The sequence below is a fragment of the Aspergillus ambiguus genome, assembly GCF_047715705.1.
Source record: "Aspergillus ambiguus strain CBS 117.58 unplaced genomic scaffold BDV59scaffold_15, whole genome shotgun sequence".
In the NCBI taxonomy this organism is placed as follows: domain Eukaryota; kingdom Fungi; phylum Ascomycota; class Eurotiomycetes; order Eurotiales; family Aspergillaceae; genus Aspergillus; species Aspergillus ambiguus.
Window position 1 is genome coordinate 225,684 of NW_027395528.1, and position 24,502 is coordinate 250,185.

Here is a 24,502-nt window from a genome sequence, read left to right on the forward strand (position 1 = left end):
CATTATCCGTAGAAACGACACAAGAGCTCTAACCCGCCTCATCTATGGGGTAAGAAGAAAAGAAGTGTAGGTAATATGAAAACGGTACAAGCAATGTCAAGGCAGAACTGGCTCGACCATTCCGTGTGGATGGCGAGGCAGCTCAGGGGGTATCCTAGTTGTAGATCCGGTCATAAAGCCGTAGTTGAAATGACAGGAACGCCATGTGCGTCGGACGGTGACATGTTAGTCGTCCAGCTCCTCCATCAAGAAGGAGTGGATGTGCTCAAAGTAGCCGGGCTCGGCGACGCTGTCGTTGTGTGCACCGTTGGGAAGCGTGCGCCAGACCTTGCGACGGGACTTGCAGATCGCAAAGAGCTGTGCCATGTTTGATGGCCTGCGTAACGTCCACGTCAGAATAACGGTCCGCACGGGAGTACAGGAGTACGGGAAAAACTCACGGTACAATCTCATCCTTCAGTCCGCTGAGAAACAGAATCGGGACGTCGGTAATCTTGGGTAGGCTCTCCTCACTGTTCCAGTATTGGTGGCAGAAGCGGGCGAGGTACCGTGCGGGAGGGAAGACACTGAAGACGTGTTAGAGAGGATAGAGTCAGGATGGTGGCACACGTACGTAGGGATAAGTTTGCGAATGCTCAGGAAGGTATTCTCCAGGATCAAGCCGTGAATGTCGCCCTTGTCCTGATTCGTGGCCACCAGGTTGATCGCAACGGCGCCGCCAATGCTCTGCCCGTAGATCACGATCTTGGTATTTCTCGTCTCGACACGTTGTCGCAGATAGTCCAGGCCGGTCTGTGCATCGATCTTCAGTCCATTTTCATCCGGGACGCCCGTTGACAGTCCGTAGCCGCGATATTCTAGCATCAGCACATTACACCCGAGCACATCCTGGAGGACTTTGGCGATGGGGATGCGGTGGCCGATGTTGCCGGCATTCCCGTGGAACATCATGACGGTCAGGTTGCGGCCCGCCCGTCGACTGGCGGGACGCATAAAAAGCGCATGTAATGACTCGCCGTCCGGCGTGGGGATATGGAGGTCTTCGTAGTCGGTGATGCCGAATTGCCGCGGTTGGGGAACGTTGGTACGGGCGTCGACGGGGACATTGCGCGGGTAGATCAGTTCACTGTAGAGACGCAGACGCATATGTTAGCTAGCCATCCCAGCTGATCAGGTATCGATTTGGACGGCGAGGGCGACACGAACTTCTGCTTGAAGTATAGGAGCCCACTGGCCACGACGGCGAGACCGGAAGACGCCAGCACGGGCAGTCGGAGAAATTGCACGGCGTTGTTTGCCATAGAGGTGATACTCCAGGAGGGTGGGGGTGGCGGAGACTCGGACATTATTGAGAGAAAGATGATAGATAAGATTCCAGACGAGAGGTTATGGAGGTGTCTCCGAGGGCGCGCAACGAACGAGGCAGCCGGAGGGAAGAGGGAAGCTCAGAGAGACCTGCAACCACTTCTGTGGTTGGTAAAGAGCCTCGACTAAAAGAACAACGAGACTGACGTCGGCGAGAGCCACGGAGGGGATAGACGCCGGACTGGTATGCAAGTGATCGATATGATCCGAAGGGAGAGTCCGGAGTATGTACAAGGCGGCTGGTAACAGGGGATCCACACCTGAGGGATCAGGCACCCAGCACGGCTGAGTCAGACACGCCCGCGGGGAAACCGTTGGCCAATCGGCGGGCGGGAGCGCTCACCGCCCGCAGGAGCTGGCAACGTAAGGCGAGAGTCGCCTGGCCAGGAAGCTCCAGAGCTCCATCATCCATCCCGACCACCTCTCCCTCATCCTCCTCTTCTCCTCCCTGTTGCTCAACCTAGAACTGCGATTGCGGAGTTTGAATATACGTCCTGTCGTGTTTGCATCTCCTCGTCTGCTTGAAAATGGTTGGCCACGGTACCGCCGGCATGCTGGGTGAAGGTGAGCCCATCCATCAGACGACCGTTACTGGGAGATTCTCGAACTGACCGTCTGTTAGATGGTATCCATGTCGATATGAACCATCTCAAGAGTGGTGAGGTCAAGTACGTATCTTCCCTCTTTCCATGGACTTCCCCATCGGAATACCACTGACTGGTCTATCTGTACAGCCTAGGTACCTCGATGTGAGTATTGGTTCTCCTGGTTCTCCCACGACACCTTCGACAAGCGTTAACGCGGAACTAGCATGGCGATCAACTTTAAAGATGGAGTGATCCTGGGTGCCGATAGTCGCACAACGACCGGAGCTTATATCGCCAATCGAGTCACCGACAAACTGACGCAGGTCCACGACACCATCTGGTGCTGCCGGTCTGGATCCGCTGCAGACACACAGGCTGTGGCTGACATCGTTTCCTACCACTTGAACATGTACGCCATTGTCAACAACGAGTCTCCCAGCACCCAGGTGGCGGCGTCGCTGTTCCAGGAGTTATGTTATGAGAACAAGGACATGCTGAGGTGGGTTGCGGCTGTTCGGGCTTTTTCAGCCCCTGGCTCCAAAGACGAGGATAACTAACCCTATGCAGTGCCGGGATCATCATTGCGGGCTACGATCCCCGACATGGCGGTCAGGTGTACTCGATACCGCTGGGTGGTTCGCTACACAAGCAAGCCTACTCCATCGGGGGCTCAGGATCCACCTACATCTACGGTTATTGCGACGCCAATTGGCGGGAGAACATGACGGAAGAAGAAGGGATCCAGTTTGTGCGGTCAGCGCTGCAGGAGGCGATCAAATGGGATGGTAGCTCGGGAGGTGTCATCCGGTTGGTGGTGCTGACGGCCAAGGGAGCCGTGAGACACCTCTATCTGCCTGACACGGGTTATACAGGACCGGGCGTTACCAATTGAAGGGGTTGAGTAGTGGGATGATGGTGTTTATAAATGATGTAGTTTCTTCTTTTGTCATGAACCAATGCGAACATCTGGACGGATGACTGAATTTTTGCTTTTATTTTGATTCACCGGTCCATCCCCAGCAGGCAAAGTGGACGCAGTATATGTATCGACTATTGCTACCGATGGCCAGAAGAAGTTGGATATATCGACTCGGGCTTTCTGGACCAATCGATCGACAGTCACGAACACACCTGCGCGGCTGGAGAGCTGTCATTCGTCGAGAGGGGACTAATTGAGCCCGTGGGTTTCCGCCTCGACTTTCCCATGGTGTTTGATGAAGGGATGGACGATGATGATGGACTGGGGAGAAACCCCATACTCCGGACTTAAGACCTCCAGTCGAGACACTCTGCTGCATGCCGTCTCGGATGAATCCCGAATGAATGCTGGTAGGATTGGTCGAAATCCATTCCAGTGAATTCTGAGGTATGAATGAAGACGGTAGTAGAATAGTAGAAGCAGTCAGTAGTAGAAGTAGTGTTGGTGGTGGTTGGTCATCAACGTGGGAGGACATCACTTGATTTCCTGTTTCTCTCACCACTTCCGTCTTCCGCCATCCACACTTCATCTTCTCTCTCTCTCTCTCTTCCTCCTCTCCATCCTTCCATCTTCTCCCTCTCTCCTTCATCTCCCTCTCTCAATCCCCCTTCTCTCCTCCTTTCCTCTTCCCTTCTCTTTTCTCTCTACTTCATTCCTTTCCCCCCTGGGCGCGATGGACCAGCCCTCCTTGGCCACCCCTTCTCATTGCCTGTGATTTCCGGAGGCTTGGGTCGGGTTCAATCGGTGTGTGCTTGGGCCCTGTTGATATCTCTCCTCCCCCAGGTTTCGACCCATTGCTGGATCAGACGGTATCATCCCCCCTCGTTGATCTCTCCCCCGGTCATTGTGTTCCTTGTTCTATGCTTCCCCTCCTGCGTCACCCACCTACTGCGCCTCCCGATGATTTCATCAACCTGGCGTCTCTCCTCCATCAGCTCACCAACCCCACATCTTTCTATTTGATCTTCATCGCTAGTCACCCTCCTCGGCTTCAAATCACTTCGAGTTGACTCCATCTCTAATCGATCCTTGATAGATAACACCTGATCCGCCGCTCTCCGTTCTCGCTTGTTGGTCTCGCCTAGCTTGACATGGGATCGCTCCTCATCAATCATCCGCGGTCGGATCCTATCGATAGCTCCTACATCATGCTGGGGGGCGCCATCACTCCCTCGGAATCGGTCTATCATTCTTCATCTCGCCACGCCTTGTCTCACCATCCATCTTCGCACCTCGAGGCCGGTAGCTCGAGGTCCACCTCGCCCAATACCACCCCCACTTCGTCCACAGCCCCGCCGTCAACCTCCACCACCGCTGGCTCTGCACGTTTGTCCTCCTACCAGCCGCAGGATGCTCCGAGCTACATCACTCGCCCCTCGCACACGCCTTCTCACCTATCTACGCGGGAGACTTCTGCTACTGCCACCCCGGGGTCGGCATACTCTTCCGACCTCTCGAACCCAATGAGCATCCACGCCTCGCATCCTGGCGCTGACGCTCATCCCCCTCATCATGCTTCCCAACCGTCTGGATCCCATGCCCATACCCTATCCGGCAATTCGCAGCCAGGAAGCCGCTCATCGCCTGCCTCCCCACGGCTACGGCCGACATTTCGATCCATGCACTCGCTAGGAGGTTCCGAGGCCAGCTCCCCCAGTCGCATCAAGATCCGGGACTTGTCCCACATCCAAAGTTTCGCCAGTGAGGAATTTCTGGCCCAGTCCCATCGGGATCCGATGCCCGGGCAGTTGTCCCAGGAGTACCAGTACGAGATCAGTTCCATGCCGGTCACGGACATCATCGAAATGGTCGCGGGGCTCTTGACCAAAATCACAACCACCAACGACATGCATCATGAACATGTCCATCGACACATCCCGCCCGCAGATGGCACCTCCAATCTTAGCCGCCAGGCAACCAGTGTCCTCGCCTTTCATGGCAAAAACGTCCCGAGCATCAGCATTCTCAGTTACTTGTCCCGCATCCACAAATACTGTCCCACGACCTACGAAGTCTTTCTCAGCCTGCTCATCTACTTCGACCGCATGACCGAATTAGTCAACAAGGGCCAGCTCCAAAGCCTCCGCCGTCGCGGGCCCAGTTCTTCGGCGGTTCCGGAAGAATCCGCTACCCGACCGTCGTCTGCGACGCTACCTGCGAATGCCTCTCCTATGGTGACCCCGCCATCGTCGGGTGGGGTTAGAGCGCAGGACCCATCTTCGCCTTCATCCGTCTCCCCGTCGTTGGATCCGCAGGATCAGGACGACCTCTCGCATTTCTTCGTTGTTGATAGCTTTAACATTCATCGACTGGTCATCGCCGGCGTGACCTGTGCAAGTAAATTCTTCTCTGATGTTTTCTACACTAATTCTCGATACGCAAAGGTAGCTATAGTCCCACCCTCGTTCTCATTCATCCTACATCCAAGGTGTCGATAGCTAACCTTGCACGAATTTAGGTTGGGGGCCTTCCACTAGCGGAGCTAAATCATCTGGAACTGCAATTCCTCTTATTGAATGATTTTCGACTCTCGATTCCCGTTGAGGAGCTTGAGGCATACGGGACAATGCTCGTGGAGTTTTACGCACGTGAGGTTGTCGCTCAGCAGCAGCAACGGCAAACACCTACCATTCCTAATCACATAAATCCACCTGCATCTGAACATGCCTCAGATGCGATGTACATGCGTACGCGGGAAAGGCGCGACACAGACCAACATAAAGTCCGGCAAACTCCAACGCCGCCATAGTCAACGGTATTCAGATCGGATTTGCCAATGACTTAATACTTCCTCCCGTCCTTCGATAGGATACAACTACATAACCCATCACTATGAAGCGACAGGGTCGTCTAAACTATCTTTTGCCGGCCTTGCACATGAATGATTGGAATCTTTCGTTCAATCTATAGACTTTGGTTGTCAGCGTCTTGGTATGGGTGATTACGTTTATTACTTCTTTCGCATTCGTTGTTTATGCTTGTCGACTCCTAGGGTGCCGTATGTATGTACACGATTCCTCTTCTCTGCATATTCCTTGTTTCATCATCGGCGGGTGTTTGTAGGAGTTCGCTTTTCCGTGTCTTTGCCTTGCTCTCTAGGGATATACGGTTGCGAAATGTCCAGGTTTCTTCGATTTGTTGAACTTACTTTCTTCGTTTCTTGGTCTATACGTTCCTACGGTACCTTATAATATATCACTACGTATTTATTGTCCTTGGCTACATCTATGCAATAGCTTTCGCGTGGAGCTGATGACGTCATAGGAACCTCATGTTTATCCTGGCCAAAGCACATCTGCCAGTTTTACGCTCTTACTTTCCATCTATGGCCGCATCGACCTGCTGCAGATGACCACGGCGTACGGGAGCAGTCCGTGTCTGCTGAGAGATACGCCAATCGACCATGCATTCCCTCCATACTGGGCCGCGCAAGGCAGGCCCTCCGCATACGGAACGGGTTCAACCTATCCCCAGAGATTTGGGGTAACGCTGTCATATTCTCCGGCTAGTTTATCGACCTACCGACTTTGACCGCCAGAGACGTTTAATGCGTTTTCGCGAAAATTCGCTGAGGGATGTATATTGTTACATTCGTGCATCGCGAGCTTGTGACGATCACCCCAACCAATGATATCCAGCTCTCTATATTCTCCTCTGACCGCTGATTGGCCCGTGCTAGCACACAAAATACTCCGGGACATGATGGTTTTAAGTTGCCCGGCTTCTGCTCTGGAATGCTGACGAAACCGAATCAGGCATGTCGCTGAATGAAGGCTTATGCATTCAGCTCTTTTTACGAATCAGCTGTTGGGTTTCTCGTGGAATTTAGATCGGGACGGTAACTTTCCCAAGATCCACTCCACCGGGCTCGACGTGGAAGCCACCACACCAATCCACCTTGACACGACCGCCAGTATGCTCTTTTTCCACCTTCCTAATGTGGCAGTGTTTGCTTCCGGTCGGACATAGCACTGAGATGGCATCAGGAAGGTCCTCGTGAAGGAATTTGAGATCAAACTGTGGGATCCATGCTGTCTGTAAATCTCAACGCGGAGGTCTCTCCCGGAGGATGATCTTACTAGGTACAGCGTTTGGAAGCTGGCAAATGTCATGAGCGTGTAGCCGCCTCGACTGTAGCCGCATCCATCACCACGTTCTCCGTTGGAGCTCGGGCCAAACCACCTGCTAAAGGCGGGCTCTAGGATCTGCAGTGATGTGCTGTACGCGGCCCTAAACAGGTCTCGTAGAGCTTAAATCAAAACTTCTGCAGGTTGTGTACCGCAAAATTTCTCTTCTATATAGCATGCCGGATTTCCGTCCCAACCCTCGGTCTCATCATCGCACCATCACCACCCTCAACACTGCCGGTTATTATTCCCCTCACATTTTGTCCCTATCCCATATATTATTCCAACATCGTCTCTTTCTTTAAGGTACACCCCCGGAAGGGCTCGTGAACATGGTCCAGAAAGGCGTCCTCTGTCTGCCACTCCTGCTGTTGCAGGCACTACCGTTTGCGCTCGCAATCCCTGCCATAGTCACTGATACAGTGTACGTGGAAGATTGCGACAATTCCACTGACACCGGGACTGGAGGAGGAGGGACTGGCGGTGGAGGGACCGGCGATGGTGACGGATCTGGTGGCGATAACGGTGGTGGTAATGGAGACGGCGACGAGATCTGCCCTACTAACACGGTTACTCTTCCTGGGTAAGTTATACAGCAACCTCTACATGTCTTGCAGGCTTACTGATCAAGTCAGATCCACTACCACCATCACGGTTCATCCCTCGGGGTCGGGGTCTGCTTGCCCGACTGGGACCGAAGTTATCACCATCACTGAGCCAGGGACTACGTATACCATCCCCGGAGTTACCATTACTGAGCCACCAATCTCAGTCACCTACCCTGGATCCACGATCGGTCAGCCGATTACTATCACCGAGCCGGGTGTCACCATCACCGAGCCAGGGACGACAGTCACCCTGCCTGGAGTTACCATTACTGAACCGCCAATTACAATCACCTACCCCGGAACTACCATTACCGAGCCCCCAATTACTATAACAGAACCAGGCATCACTATTACGGAACCTCCTATCACCATAACTGAGCCCGGGCCTACTATCACCGAGCCTCCAGTCACCGTGACCCTCCCGGGGACTACCATCACAGACTCAGACGGCCACACGATCACCGAACCTCCGGTCACCATCACCTATCCTGGTACCACTGTTACTGAGCCCGCAATCACCATTACCGAGCCCGGTACGACCATCACCGAGCCTGGAGTGACCGTAACTGAGCCTGGGATCACCATTACGGAGCCTCCTGTTACCATTACTGAACCAGGAACTACCATCACCGAGCCAGGGACCACAATCACCGTCCCCCCACAGACGATCACGGAGCCTGGAGCCACTATAACAACCGAGGTCACCATCACCGAGCCGCCTATCACCATTACTGAGCCGGGAACCACCATCACGGAGCCGGGGACTACTATCACTGAGCCGCCTCACACCATTACCACCAGTCTTACTATTACCGAGCCGGCTGTCACCATCACTGAGCCTGGAACCACCATCACCGAGCCCGGCACCACCATCACTGAACCTGGTACCACCATCACCGAACCCGCCACAACCGTCACCCAAGTCACCACCACAACGAGCACAGTAACCTACTGCCCAACCGGCGATGGTGGCAACGGCGGCGGCAATCTCGACTACGGCACCTGCTCGGACCCATCAATCCGATGGGAATACGGCCTGGACGGACGAACCGAATACTCCTTCGTGACGAACAACCAAGCGGACTTCCCCCACGGCTCCTCCACCACGATCAGCACGCTGACCAGCTTCATCTGCAACCGCCTCCGGAGCCCGTGCAACGCCCCCGATGAGACTGTCGACGCGTGCTGGGCGGCTAGCTCGCAGGTTGACAGCAGCGGTCTGCAGGGCCAGGAGGCCGCGGACTTGTGGAACTCGCTCATGACCTAAGACGAGAGAGACCAGTTAACTAATGGACCGACCGTCCGCAGGTTGGTTGGGACCGATGTGACTTTTTCTTTTCTTTCAGACGTATCTTCTCCGGGAGTGTAATGTGGTTTTGTTTAGTGGATTCCTGCTCCCATCCTGTCTGTCTGTATTTTCCCTGTATTGTGATCTTGTGTTGGGGTAATGGTTGGCGTTTTGGAAATAATGAGAATGGTTTGGTATATTGCCGGGTACGGTGTTGAATGGGTAGTTTCTGTTTAATAGTTTGTTGACATATCGTTCGAATCTACTGCTGTATCATGAATTGAGCGAGCACTCGCTCGTGTCCTCAACCAAACCACGATTCTCCTACGAGTGGACATATTGATGGTCAGAAGAGTCACATTATTGAGGGCCCACCACCCGCCCCCTGGAGGATAGAAACAAAGGAAATAGTGATACAAATCACTCCAGTGCCTCGATAATACAATACAGAGGCCCACCACCCGCCCACTGGAGAGTGAAACAAAGGAAATAGTGATGCAAGCTCCAGGCCACAAGTGAACAAAGGAAAAAACAAAGGAAAAGGGCCTGCTAGCGCCAGCGCTGCAGTCAAAAAGCCGCGTGTCGGCTCACCTTCCCGTACGGAAAAAATGACTCACAATCCCGGAGGGTCTAACTTATAGTGATAACAAGCCCGTCCAGGATCGAACCCCCGTTAGTCCCTAGGAGATTGGCTATCTAGTAGTGATAACGATCTCCCAGGAGCCCCAAGCCTAAGACCAGTCAGTGACCTATCGACGGTCATTGCCAGTCGGAGAGGATGAACTTACCCAAAGTCCTCCCGCAGTTCCACGGCGCGCGGGGATGCTACTGCCCCTGGTAGGGGATTACGACTTAAGGTCTACGTACAGACCGGCATCATTACCCATGACCATGGAACCCCTTGCCCAGGGTCCTCTGTTTGCAGTCAGTGGGCTGCCTCGTAAGACCAGGCAGATGATGACCTACCCTTGCATCGGCTGAGCCTATCCACCAATATCACGGCAGGACATACGGTAGCCCGATCTGTGGCCTATTAGCAGGATCGGGATGGACTCCGAAGGAGTCCATCAATGGAGTACAAACGAGTGGACAGATTCTCGCAACAGGAAAGGCCCAAAAAGGGGAGATGGCAAAGGAGTGTGGGGAACACATGAAATAAGGGAAGAGGCTCATAGGGCGAACCCTCCCCTCTCTCTGATCATGGCGCGGTGGGAGTGCCATACCCTGAAGACCCGTCTGGGGGAGAAGTGCGGGATCTTCGCCTGGATGCGAGCCAGTGTGTTCCACGCACACCCGTAACGGTCACAAGGTCCCTTTGCGTGGTTGGACAGAAGCATAATGAAGGAATCGGAACCCCAGTACTCAATATACTTGCTGTCTTCCCCAGACGCATCGGGCTCCGGTAGAGCTGTGACATCCCATCCCTGCAAGTGGCCCATGGCCGCAGGAGGTCCGAAATGCACATGCTCTTGCCGCACGATCCAGCGAGATACAGGGATGACCGTAGTCGCGCCGAAGCGCACGTGCCGCTCCTTCGCATAGGAGGAAGTTGCCTGGGCCGAAACCCGTTGAGCACGCAACCCTGTAGCCTTCACCGTGGGCCCGGAGGTGGACTTGGGGGCAGGGGAAACAGAACGAGTGACAGTGGGTTGGGGATGGGGGGAAGAGCCGGCAACGCGGCGGGCGTGTGAGCTCGCAGAACGAGAGACAGGAGTGGGAGGACGGGCTACAGGCCGAGCGCGCGAAGACCGAGAACGAGAGATTGGGGTGGGATGAGGCGGAGGGCAAGGGGGACACGGGGGGCGGGCTCGCAGGTGTCTCTTGCGAGACTGGTTGTCAACCGACGTCCTGGGCTGAGCCCAAGGCCGGGGTCTGGCCTGACGAGCCGCTCTTCTCTCTTCAAGACGAAGAAGAGAAGCCTCCGTGGGGGCAGGCGAGGGACGGGAAGAACGAGAGACAGAAGAGGCAGCAGCGGGAGTGACAGTGGTAGGAAGAGGGGGGCGTGTGCCACGGGCAAGGTAACGAGAGATATGGGCAGGCACAACACGAATGGGGATGCGAGAACCCTTCTTCATGAGGGCAAAAGAACGGAATCCAGGCTTACTGAAGACTGGCTTGAAAGAAGGGACCGGAGTCGGGGTGGTCGGACGGTAGAAAATCCGGCGGGAAGGGAATGAAAGAAAGGCTGGCCGGGTCTTAAAACGAGGGACACGCTCCGAAGGACGAAAGGGGAACCCAGGTACGCAGAGGCGAGCCATCTGTATATTGGGCCAAAAAGAAACACAAGGAAAAAGGCAGAAAGCGAAGGCAGGGGGCGGCAACCAAGGATGGAATAAGCGTGGACGTATGCGTTAGAAACGATACTAGCAGCTTAGACCATGAGGCGTGGAGAGAGAAGAAGAAGAAGAGGAAGAGGAGGAATGGGAATGAACGGGCCATAAGTAAACAGTCAACATGTCAACATCGTCTTGAGAAGGCAGTCGCAGGCCCGTTGAAGCTGATATTGGAAGGATGCTAGATAATAATGATCCCATTGCGCGTCACAGCAGATGGAATTGAAGCAAGACCGTGATGGCAGGCACACGGCGTATACAGAAGTATACCTCGACAACTGATGGGCCGTTGAGTCCGATCTCAAACTAACTCGAGGGCGTTAGGTCCCGCCGGTCCATGAGCTTATGTCCCTTTAGCTTCTGCAGTGGATATCAGCCCTATGCATCTTGAGATTCATCGTGGAGGACTCCACTCTTCTGCGGACGCAGACTACCGTGATCTGTTTGATCTTGTATATGGCTGATTCGGCTGATCTGGCTGATCCGAGGGATATTGCTCTAGATAGCGTGTGGTTGGTATCAAGACATCATGACGTCTCTCGTCACAACCATACAGCTTCACGCTTTCCCAACACGGCAAACAGACATGGGCAGACTCGGTGACTCACAGCAGTGACTCATGATCACACGGGAATGTAATTCACCCTCCGTTGGACACTTGTAGAAAGAGCAGACAAGAGACAGCAGCAGCAAAGAGGACAGTATGTTCCTGGTAATAGTGTCAGCAGTAGTGCAAGAAGAGATGATCCCACAGCTGTGCGTGTCCTTTGTATAGGAGGAAGTGTATAGTTAGTTCTTGCGGAGGTTGTTGGTTGACGGCGGAAAATGGAGACGGATGGAAATATATCTCCGCCGGGAGCAGCAAAGCCTACCCGATACACCCGCCTACGCACACCATTTTAGCACTGTAATCCCAATGTCCATTATTATAAACACTCCTATAGAATCCCACAAGAGAAAATGGTATTCATGCTCATGCAAGGCTGAATGCAAAGCAGTGGCCTCGTCGGCGGCGAGGCCCAAATCGAATATACAGTCCAAAGAAACAGAAACAGACCACGCGATAACATATGAAACCATAGAAATTCGTATACCATTCCGCATTATCCATACCGTAACACGCCACAGCACCAATACCTACCCAAACATTCATTCAATGCGCGGCGGACTCCGTGACTTTTTCCCCATCGGGCTAAGACTCGCCCTGCATATCATCAGCTCCGCACATCCTCCAAACACACAGAGAGACAGGGCAAGGGAAACCTACGATCTCCGCCGCTCCCCTTCCTTCCGGAAGCCCTCGATGATCTTGGCGATCTCCTTGCGGCCGGCGCGGGCATCGACCTTCCGCCCGCCCAGACTCATGCTGACCTTCTCGTTCGCGTTGGCCGTCAACAGCCGCTTCAGGAGCAAATGGCGCATGCTCAGGCAGACAAACACGCCGCAGTCGCTGCCGTTCTCCTGTACGGGCGAGTCCTCGAGGTGGATATACCGGATCGGGCGGCCGAGCAGCGCGCCGAACTTCATCGTCACCTGGCGCGCCTCCCAGTAATTGCCCGGCGGCAGCGAGTCGTAGTGGAAGGCGACCCCGTCCACGATGGAGATCAGCAGGAGGGACCAGTGGGTGCCGCCCTCGGCCTCCGAGACGTTGCGACAGTCGTTGATGGGGAGGAAGACGTGCGTTGTGCGGGTGAAGTCCGGGAGGGCCTCCCGCAGGGAGTGCGGGTTGGGGGTCTGCAGGATCATGAACGACATGCTGGGGCGGAGGAGCACAATGTTCGACGACCGGTATTGCACGAGGAACTCGCGCTCCAGATACCTGGGACTTTTGTTAAGGCGGATGCTCCCCTCCCGGCGGGGTGATGCAAGAGAGAGCAACTTACTCCTCCCAGAAGGAGATTATCTGCGGAGGGATCGCGTTAGCTGCGGTTCATGCAGGGTGAGGGGATTGGGTGCCGGCCATGCACGCACATTATCCGTGAGCCAGTCATTCTTGAGCGACTGCATGTCCTCGCGCGTTACTGTGAATTGTCAGATCAGGACCAACGAGCAAGCGAGCGAGCGCTCCCAGAATTGCGGTACGCACATCGAATGTCGTGATCTGCGAGTGTCGGTTAGATCTCCGCACCACGGGTGACGAGAATCGCGAACGCGGGAACGGAACTTACAGCTGAGGTACGCATCGTCTGGATTCAACTAGAACCCCATCATCAGTACTTCCGCCGAAGACCGGGACGGGGGGGGGGGCCACAAGCCGGAGAGCCCTACGGTGTCACCAAATCTCCTCATCCTCTTCTGGAGTCTTCCCAAGCCGCTCTCCCGCATCCTGACGAGTCCTACCTATGTAACCTGGGGGTATATGGTGTGTGGATGGAATTGAATTTGTATATCGGTCCAAACCGTCATGCACCGGACGGATTTCCGCGGTCAATGCCAACCTCGGTGGTGATATTGCCAAGGCGGGATGTGGAGGAAGAGCGAGCGAGAGGACTGCGAGTGCTGAATGAGGCCGGGGGACGAGGGACGTCGAGCAGACATATAGCAGCGAGGACGAATACCCGTGGGGAGGCCAAACAAATCTCGCGTCGGTGCGCTGTGGGCGATCTCCGGTTTCACTCGGAACGGGGGGGAGATATGAGAGAGGCCTTGGGTGTTCGAAACGGTCCCCTGCAGCGAGGCTCGAATCACATGTGGCGGGGGAGGGACCGGAACAACAGGCAGGGAATTCCGCAGCAGCCGAGAGACGGGCAGCAGAGGGAGTCTATGCAAGGGATTGACTGAGGGATCGAGTCCAGAACGACGAGCTGGTTGTTCTCCTTGCGGGCGATCGTGATCAAGCCGCATCAGCCACGCCTCGACGTCACCTGCTGTGGCGGTGGTGGCGGCCAACCAAACTTCCAGCTTGATATCAGCAGCATACGATACCAACTACGAGAAACAGTGTGTCGGCATCATCATGTTTGGTATCTAGTCGTCAAATAACAAGCTCAAATCATGGGGTATCTAAATGTACATGTCGGCTCCTTCAGGAGCTCCAGTCTCGACTGAGACGCGAAGCAAAAACAGCAATCATAACCACAACATCTCGCACCGTCGCAAACAATAGATAAAACATAGTAAATCGGTCGTGTACCGTCAAGGAGAGACCGCTTATCCTTGACACGCCAATGATTAACACGAACAAGAAGCTCCCTGGTGGTACAACACGTCATCAATGGAAGGAAGGACTGTGCCGCTGGCATGACTCGTAAGCATGTCGCATGGCACATATACAGCTGTAGAAATGGTGAAAATAGCTCAAGACGAGAGCTTTGCAAAATGTTTGTTCCAGATCCAGCCGACTTGGTTGGTGGGGTCGTCCTGATTCTTGGCCAGCCAGAGCTCGCCCTTCTCCGCGATCACGTCGAAGATTTCGCCGGCCACGTAGGTCAGATACGGATAGCCGGCTTCGCGTCGAGCGCGGTCGATATTGAACTCGTAAATGCTAGCCGCAAGAAAGAGAACCGCAGGCTCCTTGGGGGCCTCGTTCTCGGGCCGGGCATTATCCTGCGGATTGTCGGACATGGGCATTGCGGACGAGAAGAACCCGGAATAGCGGCCGCCGGGGGAGGTGGGTTGTTCCTCATGTGGCTTCGCCTCGTTGGGCGGCCCGATCAGGTCGGCCAAGAAGGGCGAGTCGAGGCTCAGACGAGGGAGACTTGGGAATGACTCTGTGTTGGCGTTGCTAGCAGGCACCGAGGTCGAGGAGCCGTGGGTGATATGCTGCAAGGCTTGGCTCCGTGGGATTTCAGGGTGGTCGCCTCCGGTGCGACCTGAGAATGTGGAATCCGTCCGACGCCGCCCGTGCGAAATCTGGGACTGACTATCGAGACTTGGCGACTGGAACGGCCGACTGCTGTTGCTGAAGTCGTGGGAAACCTTGGGCGAATCTTCCATGCCGGAGCCCACTCGGGTGCTGGAGCTATTGACAGTCGAAGGCCGCCGCGGGGAGCTGATGGCCGCGCCGGTCGAGGGAGTGTTGAAGTTGACCAAGTTGACAGCGTCCGCGAGCAACGAGCCGTTGCAAATCCCAAGCGACAGCACCTGGGCTTCGGAGAAATTGGACGCAGCGGACCAATCCCCAACGAGCTTCTGAAGGTCCTCGGGGAACGCATCGACGAGGGAGGTCAACTTCTCCTGCAGAGTGTTGAACCAAGTAGACTGAATCTGCACGAAATTCTCCAAACAAGCCTCCATCAACTTTGCAGTCAGGGAGTAGAGCTTAGGGAGTTCATCCTTCAAAGTCTCGTTGAGCGCCACGAACTGTTCTCCTTGCTCCGCCGTTTTCTTATCGGGCTTGTCGCCCCGATCCCGGATGGCCTTGAAACGTGCGTAGTCCATGAGGCGTTTGTCGCGCTTTCTCATGACTCTCTGCGGGCTGTCGTGGAGCTTCAGCAAGGTCACCATCGGATCGATGACACTCTTGCGAACAGTGGCAACCTAAACCTGGGTCAGCGGATTCCAGATTGGACGGGGAGTTAGGGCAGGGGATTCTCTTACATGATCCGGCAATGCTACCGATAACAACCCTTGGATAGTCACTCTCAGCTCACGCCACTTTCCTTCGAGTTCCGAGTAATTCGTCTGGGCCACGTCGATGAACCCCTCAATCGCAGATACGAAATCGCTGAAACGGGTCAGGGAGCCCTGGACTTCTCGGGTGTACATCTCGGCATCGCGCATGACAACCTGCAGCTGGAAGAAATTGTCTCCAAAGCGCTGGGAGAGGGAGTCATATTCCTTGTCCTCAACCAACTCGGACAGTCCCACCTGCTGCTTGAGCTTCTCCGTCCGCCGACCAAACGCCTTGGACAAACCCGCTCTGACGTCGGATTCTTTCCGCTTTCGGCCGACCACCTGACCAACTAGATCGGCCCGTTTCTTCATCTCATTGATACGCACAGAGATGTTGGTGACCTCTTCTAGAGCGCTGAGAAGAGCGGGGCGGTCAGGGTGGCTGTCCGGGGTGGTATCCAAAAGCTCCGTCAACAACAGAGGGTACTTGAGAATCCGCTGCACTGGCTTGACAAGCAAGGAATCCAGGTCCCAGGCACTGGTGAGGTCGGACGCCCAATCACGGCATTCTTTGAGCCAGATGGCGACCTTCGGGTTTCGTTGGAGGGTTTGGAGTTTCTTATTGGCAGCATCGTGGTTCTTCAGGTAATCAGCATACACCTTCTCCATCTGGGCCATGTTGGTCATGAAGGCCTCCCCAATGGAGGTCGCATGGTCTTTCTCGAGCTCCGAAAGGCCTGGCGCGCCCGAAGACTCCGTGTCTGTCCTTGTCAGGTGATGTCTCGAGCCACGCTTGCTGCTCCACCGCTGCGACTTGGGCATCACATAGACGCTTCTTGCCGCTTCCTTTAGCGAGTCCAGGAAGACCGTCGAAAAATGCACAACTTGATCGGAATTGGCAAAGAGGACCTTTACATCATCTGCTGAAAGGTCCAAGCATGAGCTCGACGTTCCTTTGTAGATGTCGTCCACGACTTTCATATCCCTTCCGAAGCTATACTCGGTGTCGACTAACTCCTTGATGACGTGTCGGCGCTTCTTCAAACGACGCTGCTCGGGAGAGGGAGAAGTAGTTTCTGCGCGGACTTTCTCATGGGTTGACGGGACCAAGGACGTAGATGACGAGTCCATTGCTTCGAGCGAAGGTGCCGAGTCGGCGTTGCGGAGCGAGGAGTCCCCGCTGCTGCCGGCGCTCTGCACCGGGCCTAGTGGTGCGAATGGAGGATGCTGAGAGGGACTCTGTTGTTGTGCTTGTTTAGCCGGAGGCACGGGGAGTGGCTCCGCGCCGTGTGCATCGGTAGGGATATGGGCAGCATCGCGCTGCGGCAAAGGGCGCGGGTCTGAATCCTCCCTGGGCAACTCGACATTAATGGCGAGGCCAAGAGTCTCATTGGCTGCTTCGGAGGATGGACCCTGAGGATTCGGCCGCGGAGTGGGTGCGCTCTCGTTCGGGATGTTGGTATCTTTAGGTGGCGGCGGCGGTGCTGCTTCTTCCGCTGCGACTTGCATCCAGTCCAGAATGGATGGAGAGGCATGCTCCCAATCGTCCTTCAGAACAAGACTGGCAGTGTGTCCTAGCCGCTCGGGAGGAGGCAGATCCTTGCTGGACACAACGACAGGCTCATCCGTCAGGCTGTCTGTTCTTCCGTCCGCCCGTTTGCCGAGGGATGTTCGAGGCTCGGGCGACGCGCGGACTGCAGGCATGGGAAGTTGATGACCTCTCCCGCGAGTGAGTTCTTCGAGATAAAGTTGAGTGACCCGGTTGGAATCCCATCCACCGAGTCTCGCCAGATTAGGTGCGTTGGAATGGCCATAGGCCGCCTTGATCGCTTCGGGATTGGAGACAAGGCCCGTTCGGTGCTCCTGAGGAGGCTGAGAGATTTGAGGGATGGTGACCGATTCGGGCGTACTTGAGGCGGAACACGATTGGGTTGTAGCTGCTTCACTCTCATCCACAGACGGTTGAATCTGGGAGAGATCGTCTCCACTAGCTTCGCACTGATCATCTGTGGAGTGCTGGTTGCGAAGGGACGAGGACCAGGAGCTCATGCTCCACCGATTAATTATACCATTTCCGGAAGTGTCATGTTGGTTATACAAATCAGAGGGTTCTTGGTTATCGCTGCTGTCCATGCAGTCGTCGCTGCCCACAGCGTCTCGTAACATGATTGGAACGGATTCTGGCTCGTCCGTTTCAGACATGCTATAATCCGGGTCATCACACGAGGAGCTCTCGGGGCTAGACTCTCGGATTTGCATAATTTGGCTGAGCAACGTCCGATGTGACGCATGTATATTCTGCCGAGTAAGCCCCTCCTGGGGTTCCGGATCAAACGTGGTGACATGGGTGTCCGTAGATACCGCCGAAACGGGCGCCACGTCGGACTTGGGATGGACCTTTAGCGCACCATCGGGTTTTCCAAGAGTGGGCGAGTCCATGGTCATAGGATACGTTTCGGTCGTTGTGCATTCACTCCCCTGACTGCAGACGTCGGTATCAACGCGGAGCTGGGGCGGAGCGGGTGGATGATTGGACTGAGGCGTCAACTGTTTCGCTTCATGACTGGGCTCGGGGCAGTCTTCGATCACAGTTGCGGTATCCTCGGGCGGCGGAGGGATCGTGGGTTTGGGGGTGTCTTCCCGTGGGTGCTCGAGTGCTGGAGTCGGAGGTTGTTGCTCGTGCTTCTCTTCTCGAGCCTTGACCTGGCGGCGAAGCTCTGCTGCCCTCTCTTCCTTTCTTTCATTCTCCTGGACCGTGCGGTTAAACGCCTGTTGGATTCTCTGTCGCCTGGTCGCAAAGTCGACGTTACCCAACTCCGGCAGGCGTCGATCCCGCGGCCTGGAGCTTCGGGGTTCACGGTCGTTAATGATCTGTTTCTGGAAACTGGACACCCGTTCTCCCACTCTAGAGCGTGCGGTAGATGAAGAGGTATGTGATACGGGTTGGCGGGGCCGGGAACTGCGTAGGGGTGGAGATTTCTTCGGAGGGGGAGCGGCTATGTATGCCTCTAACAGAGGCCCCTTGACGGGAGGGGGGCGACGAGAACGACCGTTGGCCATGTCCCGTCTGGATCCTGGGGATAATGCAAACGTGGGTGATCCTTCATGGCTCGGCGCTGGGGGAGGCGATCTGGGGGCCGGTTTAGGAAGTCGGCTAATGCCTTTCGGTGGCAGTGAGACCTGGGCGGCGGCCCGACTGCTGAAGGTCGACTCAGCCCTGTTGGTTGGAGAGGAATCGCCCGAAACGGAACCCGAATTGAGGCGGCGGGAGGAGACTGGAATGCGGGACTTGGAATGTGGACTGCCCTCTAACGACGTAGGGGAGGACGGCTGCAAGGGGGCCGGGACCGCCATGTGAGAACCGGGAGCGTGCGCGACGGCAACACCCTCCACCCAGGTTCCAGAAATATCACTCCTCGTTCTGCGGTGATTATGCGGGTGTCCAGTTGTGCTGACCGCTTCTAAAAATGGAGTGTGACCCAGATACCACGCGGTGGGTGTGAGAGGGGACCGGCCCGGGGACGGATCAAATGGGTCTAAAAGCCCAGGGTTTGGACTGGCGATGCTCCCTTCAGAACCACGACGTCGCAGATGCGACGGAATTCCATGTCCCTGGGTGTGGAAGCTGGTGTCTACTGATAACAGTTTTCCAAACTGTGGTCGACGAGGAAGCGAGTCTTGGGGGCTGAGGGGGGTGAGACGGGATGCCAGATGATGGTGGAAGCCGCTGGCTTTTTCGGAGGTCGAGGGTGGCACGGAGGCTTGGTTGAGGTCGTTGTTCGAACTCCACCGCGACAGAGAAGGCTGTCCTGCAGAGGGTCCGTTGTTGCGTGGACGAAACGCACTGCGATGTCGCCCAGACCCGTCGACGGGACTCACTGGACTTGGGGCCCTGGAGGTGTCCCGCGAGACGGGGGCGGAGGGAAGGGGAAGGACTTCGTCGATGTTGTTGTTGAACTTGTTGACGAGGTCCTTGAATGAGACCTGCCGCGGCCGTGCAGTCGGGAGGCGGTCAGATCGGCTGGCGGAGCCGACGCCTATGGTCTTGTAGGTGTCTGAAGCTGAGCGAGGTGGGCCTGAGTGTAGGCTGGACGAGGGTGGTGGATGAGTGGGAACGGACGACACCCGCTGAGATGGATGAGGGTTGGGAATGGACTCCAGTGGAGGGTCTACCGGGGGTAAGGGAGGAGAGCGATAGTAGTCGTCTGGGTTGGAGGAGGGAGGGTTCTGAGGGTCGTAGAAGGGGTGGTGAAGCGTCGAGGCAGACGGCTCCCGAGAATGCTGGGGGTTGAGAAAGCAAGCAGAGCCGGGCTCGACATGACTGCCGGACATCTTGCATTCTTCAAGGACGATTGAGTCAGTGCGTCTTGGTGGCTCCCCGAACGGTGGTTGTGTACTTTTGATTTCCCCCTGAAGGTGAAGGCGATGAATGTGATTCGACGCCGATTGACACCCAACGGGATGGTTGGCGGAGAAGCTTCGTGGTCGAGGATGCTCAGGCAAGCGATGCGTTGTTCACAGCTGGTAGGCAGGTGGCAGATCGTGGTGCAGATGGACGGGCCAGAACTAGAGCACGAGCATCACCGGGTAGTACTAGTGGTAGCGGCGGCCGGCATCATATTTCGGAGGGAGATCGAGTCGAGATCGGGAGAGAATGAGGAGGAGGAGATGAGATGAGATGAGAAGAGAAGATCGGAGTGGAGGTAGTTGGGGATGGGTCGGGAGAGTCACGAGCTGGAGAGGAAAAAAGGCCCGAGGGTTAGTGGAAAACAGAGCTCGGGAAGGTTGGGAGTCAACGGGAGGAAAAGCGAACAGTTGGTGGTTGTTTGCACGGCGCCTAACAGGGGGGGCAGTGGAGAGGGGAGGGGATATCAAATCATGATCTCACCTGGATTTCAATATCCTGCGCAGTCGCAGGCGCAGTGTTGGTTCAGTATTTATCTCTATTTATCTCTACCAGCGAGAAAAGACGGATAGAGCTCATAGATCACCAGACAGATGGATATGGATTCATCGCATGGAAAAAGAAAGAAGTCGTGTATGAATCGAGAGATGGACCGACAGTCATGGATCGGACTAGTTGAAAGAAGGTTCTGAGACCCGCGCGAGGAAATGAAGGGAAAGATTCTGTGCCTTACGTGCCTTACGCCGGTGGTCTAGAATCGTTCGTCGGGACCCAGGTCTTTAGTAATATCTCCAGTAAAGATCGATGTATTATTGGTATTCTTATATAGAAAAAATAAATTGATTTATTACCGAACTATCTGTATCTTTCAGGATATCTAACCATTACTCTGAGTCCTCCGTCCTTCTATCACTACTAGGTGTCTATCTGCACTAATTCTCGGTCTCACTCTCCTGCATCCCCTCGGAATCATCAAAGAACCAGGAACGAAGACTCCCCCTGATTGGCCCGAGAACCAGAAATTCCATTCCTTCATTGTATTGTATCTGACTGGTGGCCCAGATGGTTCATTTCCCTGGATCGCGGCCTCCGTCTCCACCTGTCGGCCTTTGACGGATTCTTTGTGCCTGGCTGTCATGGCATTCCGATCTATCAATTCAAGCCCTGGGCTGACCATCACCATGCCGATACATTCAAGATAAACTCAGAACTATATCAAGTAGTGGTGTGCAGGTATACTCCGTACTGGGTAGCCCCCAGACAAATTCCGACCAACGCCAATCCAATTTCTCTGGTACGGAGTACGGCGTACGCAGCACCGCACGTAATCCCAGCAACCCGTTTCCACCGGCCGTCACCTCCTCCGACTTTTCGGAAATTAACGTGTTCGCCTCTCCCTTCATCCAACCTGGGGATGAGACCGCATCCTCCGGCTGACAAACCCCCGTCGACAATGCGACGATCCCCAGCGACTAGTTCGTGGCCTATCATGCCTAGCGTGTGTGACCAGTAAGATCAATGAGATCATGACATTCCACTCCATCTGACTCCTCTCATCGTCCCTGGAGGTCTCAGCTGTCCAATGTACGCAGACCATGTCAACCTCGTCCACCACCCCTGGTGTCTCGCTTGTTGTCATCGCAAGGGACCGCGAAGGAGGCGGGGGTGGGTGTTCATCGTTTGCTATGCCCTTCTTCGGTCGCGGTGCAGTAGCGCAATGAGCAAGGTCCAACGGTCGCTGCTAGACTACAGACGGGTGCTCGACAGCAGGTTCTATCCGATGCTGGACGAATGGAAGGCGCCCTCTAGGGCAATAGTTCGCGATCGTCGCCACCCACGCGCATACACTCGAGTTGATCTCCCGCCAGAGTGACCAGTAGATTCAGACAAGGTTCTTCCTCCCCGGTGCCAACTCAGCTGGAGCTTCCGCCATTTCATCAATGGGGATGGTGGAGGTGCCAGCCTGTCGTCTGCCCGAGGCTCTTCAACCTGATGCCGTCGTTCCTGGACACCGCCTATTGTACCGTACTTTTCGTGGAGCTGCCAGGGACCCTGCAATTCCCGAAGCACGGGGAACTAGTGCCTGCCTGTACCATGTAAGTCTCCGGCCCCGATGTCTCTCGTGGAATTTCAACCTGCAAGAAACCCTCCGATTCATCTGTATCAACGGTCGTTGGAAATTCCCCCAGACTCCGCAGGACCGCGATGGAGCATTCCTCACGGTGGTGGGCGACCTTTCTAGACCGCCGTCGTTCCACGGATTCGCTCGCTGCTCTATCCTTGTCCAACTCATCTATAATTATCCAATTGGGTCCAATGTGTCGAAACCGCCACAGATCGACAGCCTTTTTGTCCTGATCGGGGGTTCCATCGTCCGCTAGAATGATCTTTCTCCCATTCTCCCGAGGGCAAAATCTGTCGTTCCTGGCCTGATCCAAAGTATGCACCACGCTGGCCGTCGGTCTTGACTTTCGGGGAAATTTCTGCACCCAAACCCATCTCATCCGCCCCGGTTTCTACGCTGTACGGCGTCCTACCCTCCAGTGTACTCCGGTACGGCGCACGGCGTACTCTACGGAGTACCTACTGAGGTAGTAGTACCCCTTCTCATAAACAAGAAATCGCCCCCCAAGAAAAGCCCCCATTACCATACAGATTCATGGCGGTGTTGGATTTTCAACAATTCGCTGAAATGAAACCTTGCACCACCAAACCCTTACCAACAAACCAAGGCATGTTCTGCATCTCAATAAGATTAAAAAAAAAAACTCTATAGCCACCCGCCGGCCCGGCGGATGTCGCTTTCCGCCTGCCTTTGACAGTAACGGTCAAAGTCAAGACCTGCAAGTAAGCGTAGGGGTCTCCCTCGTGTGGTTTGCGAATCAGAGCCAGCAGATTTCTCACAGGATGGGCTATGCAGGCCTAGCGTGCCCTTTGTTCGCTATATCTTCCACGACCCGACTCACCTCGTAGGCTGCGGAAGGGGAAGGCTGTCTGCCGCTCCGATCTACGATCGGTCGAGCGATCGTCGTTTTATCGCCCGCTTCTTGTCACGCGATCGGGGATCATCCTGGTTTGGATTATGGGTACTGCGGGCTGATGGGTAGCACCAAACCGTTAGTAGATAAAGCGGTGGCCTGGATCGCTACACTATTTTCTCTAGCTGGTGTACGCCGTCCTGCGTACCAGCATCGAGTGTAAGCGAGACCATTACCGTCATCAATGCCGTTGGCGACATTTCATCTAGCTGCCGCGCAGGCATCCTACCCGATCCATCGGATTGTCCGTGGCCATCGATGACTGTCGGTCGGCAGAAGCGTTCGATCTCATGATCTGCAAAGTATCGGTCCAAGGTGCAGCTTCAGCCAGCTTTATGAATGGCAGAGCAGACCGACCGACCGGCCGACCGACCAGATGGCCGCTCTCTACGTATGCACACACCCCGTAATTGAAGCGAAATCCGATTGTGTCCTCGGATCGTCTGTGAGGCTTCAGCTTTCCACTGCTTTCCGCAAGTCTTCAGCCTGTGGAGCCTAGTTGTCTCACTCCAAAACGACTGTTGCTTCGGTATTCAACGGGCGGTTTCGCATCGCCTGGTGATTGTCCAAGCCCCACGCTCGGTAGATGAAACCTGCAGAGCGTTAATTAAACCACCCTCCAAATTCGTTGGATGCACCGATGGGACGAACGTAGGAGAGGCAGAGTGGTCGTTGTGGTTGTGTTATGTTAGGTGGTGTATTGTGTACTGCTTATGTCGCGTGCGGGCGCGTCGTCGGTTCGCCGCGTTTGACTGATCCACCCGAACAGGAAATACGCCATTGTCGACATGACAAACCACCACACAGTGCTATCTAGTCCGCTTCTGGTAACTCCGCATCCACAGTTCGTTGGAAGCTCTCAACCGCGTACATTCTGGAATGAATATGGGCAAGAAGAGAAAGAGGCCCATCAAAGATGCGATCCAACCTCGCGAGACTCGGCTATGCACCAGGACCAGCCATGGAGCAACAGCGCGCCATTCGCATCCAGTTATCTCCCTATACTATCCCCGGGTTCTGACGCTGCGACAGTATCTGTTACAGCAGATACCAGCTTCCTCCAAGTCGCGTCGACGACGGATTGCGTTTGTACGCGCTGACCAGCCAGAGACCCGTGATCTAGCCAATCTGCTGGACAGAACATTGGTCGGGGTGTCAAAAGAACACCCTCCCACATCTCCAGACCAGCACGAACTGGCGCGCTATAGCCAGTCGCAG

At 55.2% G+C, this 24,502-nt stretch overlaps 9 protein-coding genes across 9 annotated transcripts; 4 read left to right on the forward strand and 5 right to left on the reverse strand.

Moving 5' to 3' along the window:
- Positions 1–225: 225 nt before the first annotated feature.
- On the reverse strand, positions 226–1,301 carry BDV59DRAFT_193153 (alpha/beta hydrolase; the record flags this gene model as incomplete). The annotated part of the gene is made up of 4 exons (XM_073692174.1): positions 226–376; positions 441–566; positions 614–1,126; positions 1,207–1,301. The coding sequence occupies 4 exons, from the start codon at positions 1,299–1,301 to the stop codon at positions 226–228; spliced, it is 885 nt and encodes a 294-aa protein (XP_073548058.1).
- A 469-nt stretch (positions 1,302–1,770) lies between these two features.
- Positions 1,771–2,940, forward strand: pre3 (proteasome core particle subunit beta 1). The gene is made up of 5 exons (XM_073689691.1): positions 1,771–1,929; positions 1,988–2,033; positions 2,100–2,114; positions 2,176–2,451; positions 2,520–2,940. The coding sequence occupies exons 1-5, from the start codon at positions 1,893–1,895 to the stop codon at positions 2,842–2,844; spliced, it is 699 nt and encodes a 232-aa protein (XP_073548059.1). The 5' UTR covers positions 1,771–1,892; the 3' UTR covers positions 2,845–2,940.
- BDV59DRAFT_177981 (uncharacterized protein) lies at positions 2,941–3,546 on the reverse strand. Its single transcript, XM_073689692.1, has one exon. The coding sequence runs from the start codon at positions 3,518–3,520 to the stop codon at positions 2,945–2,947; it is 576 nt and encodes a 191-aa protein (XP_073548060.1). The 5' UTR covers positions 3,521–3,546; the 3' UTR covers positions 2,941–2,944.
- Positions 3,547–4,079: 533 nt separating this feature from the next.
- BDV59DRAFT_193156 (putative cyclin-dependent protein kinase complex component) lies at positions 4,080–5,680 on the forward strand (the record flags this gene model as incomplete). The annotated part of the gene is made up of 2 exons (XM_073692175.1): positions 4,080–5,315; positions 5,390–5,680. The coding sequence occupies 2 exons, from the start codon at positions 4,080–4,082 to the stop codon at positions 5,678–5,680; spliced, it is 1,527 nt and encodes a 508-aa protein (XP_073548061.1).
- Positions 5,681–5,772: 92 nt separating this feature from the next.
- On the forward strand, positions 5,773–6,597 carry BDV59DRAFT_29352 (uncharacterized protein). The gene is made up of 2 exons (XM_073696134.1): positions 5,773–5,933; positions 6,196–6,597. Exons 1-2 carry the CDS (start codon positions 5,865–5,867, stop codon positions 6,460–6,462), a joined length of 336 nt encoding a protein of 111 aa, XP_073548062.1. The 5' UTR covers positions 5,773–5,864; the 3' UTR covers positions 6,463–6,597.
- A 620-nt stretch (positions 6,598–7,217) lies between these two features.
- On the forward strand, positions 7,218–9,246 carry BDV59DRAFT_29292 (uncharacterized protein). Its single transcript, XM_073696132.1, has 2 exons — positions 7,218–7,641; positions 7,694–9,246. Exons 1-2 carry the CDS (start codon positions 7,391–7,393, stop codon positions 8,931–8,933), a joined length of 1,491 nt encoding a protein of 496 aa, XP_073548063.1. The 5' UTR covers positions 7,218–7,390; the 3' UTR covers positions 8,934–9,246.
- A 783-nt stretch (positions 9,247–10,029) lies between these two features.
- Positions 10,030–11,479, reverse strand: BDV59DRAFT_29436 (uncharacterized protein). The gene has a single exon (XM_073696135.1). The coding sequence runs from the start codon at positions 11,210–11,212 to the stop codon at positions 10,124–10,126; it is 1,089 nt and encodes a 362-aa protein (XP_073548064.1). The 5' UTR covers positions 11,213–11,479; the 3' UTR covers positions 10,030–10,123.
- A 720-nt stretch (positions 11,480–12,199) lies between these two features.
- Positions 12,200–14,138, reverse strand: BDV59DRAFT_177992 (Ulp1 protease family protein; the record flags this gene model as incomplete). Its single annotated transcript, XM_073689693.1, has 7 exons — positions 13,556–14,138; positions 13,456–13,483; positions 13,374–13,388; positions 13,259–13,308; positions 13,171–13,190; positions 12,555–13,106; positions 12,200–12,491 (listed from the first exon to the last, which is right to left on the reverse strand). Coding segments are annotated over exons 1-7 (773 nt in total), but the record flags the coding sequence as incomplete, so codon positions are not given.
- Positions 14,139–14,490: 352 nt separating this feature from the next.
- Positions 14,491–20,363, reverse strand: BDV59DRAFT_29478 (putative Rho guanyl nucleotide exchange factor). The gene is made up of 2 exons (XM_073696136.1): positions 15,827–20,363; positions 14,491–15,766 (listed from the first exon to the last, which is right to left on the reverse strand). The coding sequence occupies exons 1-2, from the start codon at positions 20,171–20,173 to the stop codon at positions 14,585–14,587; spliced, it is 5,529 nt and encodes a 1,842-aa protein (XP_073548066.1). The 5' UTR covers positions 20,174–20,363; the 3' UTR covers positions 14,491–14,584.
- Between the last annotated feature and the right edge of the window lie 4,139 nt (positions 20,364–24,502).

Coding starts and splice junctions, on each gene's coding strand:
- BDV59DRAFT_29292 (XM_073696132.1), top strand. CDS start 7,391: ATGGTCCAGAAAGGCGTCCTCTGTCTGCCACTCCTGCTGTTGCAGGCA. Junction 7,642..7,693: donor AACACGGTTACTCTTCCTGG/GTAAGTTATACA, acceptor TGATCAAGTCAG/ATCCACTACCACCATCACGG.
- pre3 (XM_073689691.1), top strand. CDS start 1,893: ATGGTTGGCCACGGTACCGCCGGCATGCTGGGTGAAG. Junction 1,930..1,987: donor CGCCGGCATGCTGGGTGAAG/GTGAGCCCATCC, acceptor ACCGTCTGTTAG/ATGGTATCCATGTCGATATG. Junction 2,452..2,519: donor GAGAACAAGGACATGCTGAG/GTGGGTTGCGGC, acceptor AACCCTATGCAG/TGCCGGGATCATCATTGCGG.
- BDV59DRAFT_29352 (XM_073696134.1), top strand. CDS start 5,865: ATGGGTGATTACGTTTATTACTTCTTTCGCATTCGTTGTTTATGCTTG. Junction 5,934..6,195: donor CGACTCCTAGGGTGCCGTAT/GTATGTACACGA, acceptor ATGACGTCATAG/GAACCTCATGTTTATCCTGG.
- BDV59DRAFT_29478 (XM_073696136.1), bottom strand. CDS start 20,173: ATGTCCGGCAGTCATGTCGAGCCCGGCTCTGCTTGCTTTCTCAACCCC. Junction 15,767..15,826: donor CGGTAGCATTGCCGGATCAT/GTAAGAGAATCC, acceptor ACCCAGGTTTAG/GTTGCCACTGTTCGCAAGAG.
- BDV59DRAFT_29436 (XM_073696135.1), bottom strand. CDS start 11,212: ATGGCTCGCCTCTGCGTACCTGGGTTCCCCTTTCGTCCTTCGGAGCGT.
- BDV59DRAFT_177981 (XM_073689692.1), bottom strand. CDS start 3,520: ATGAAGGAGAGAGGGAGAAGATGGAAGGATGGAGAGGAGGAAGAGAGA.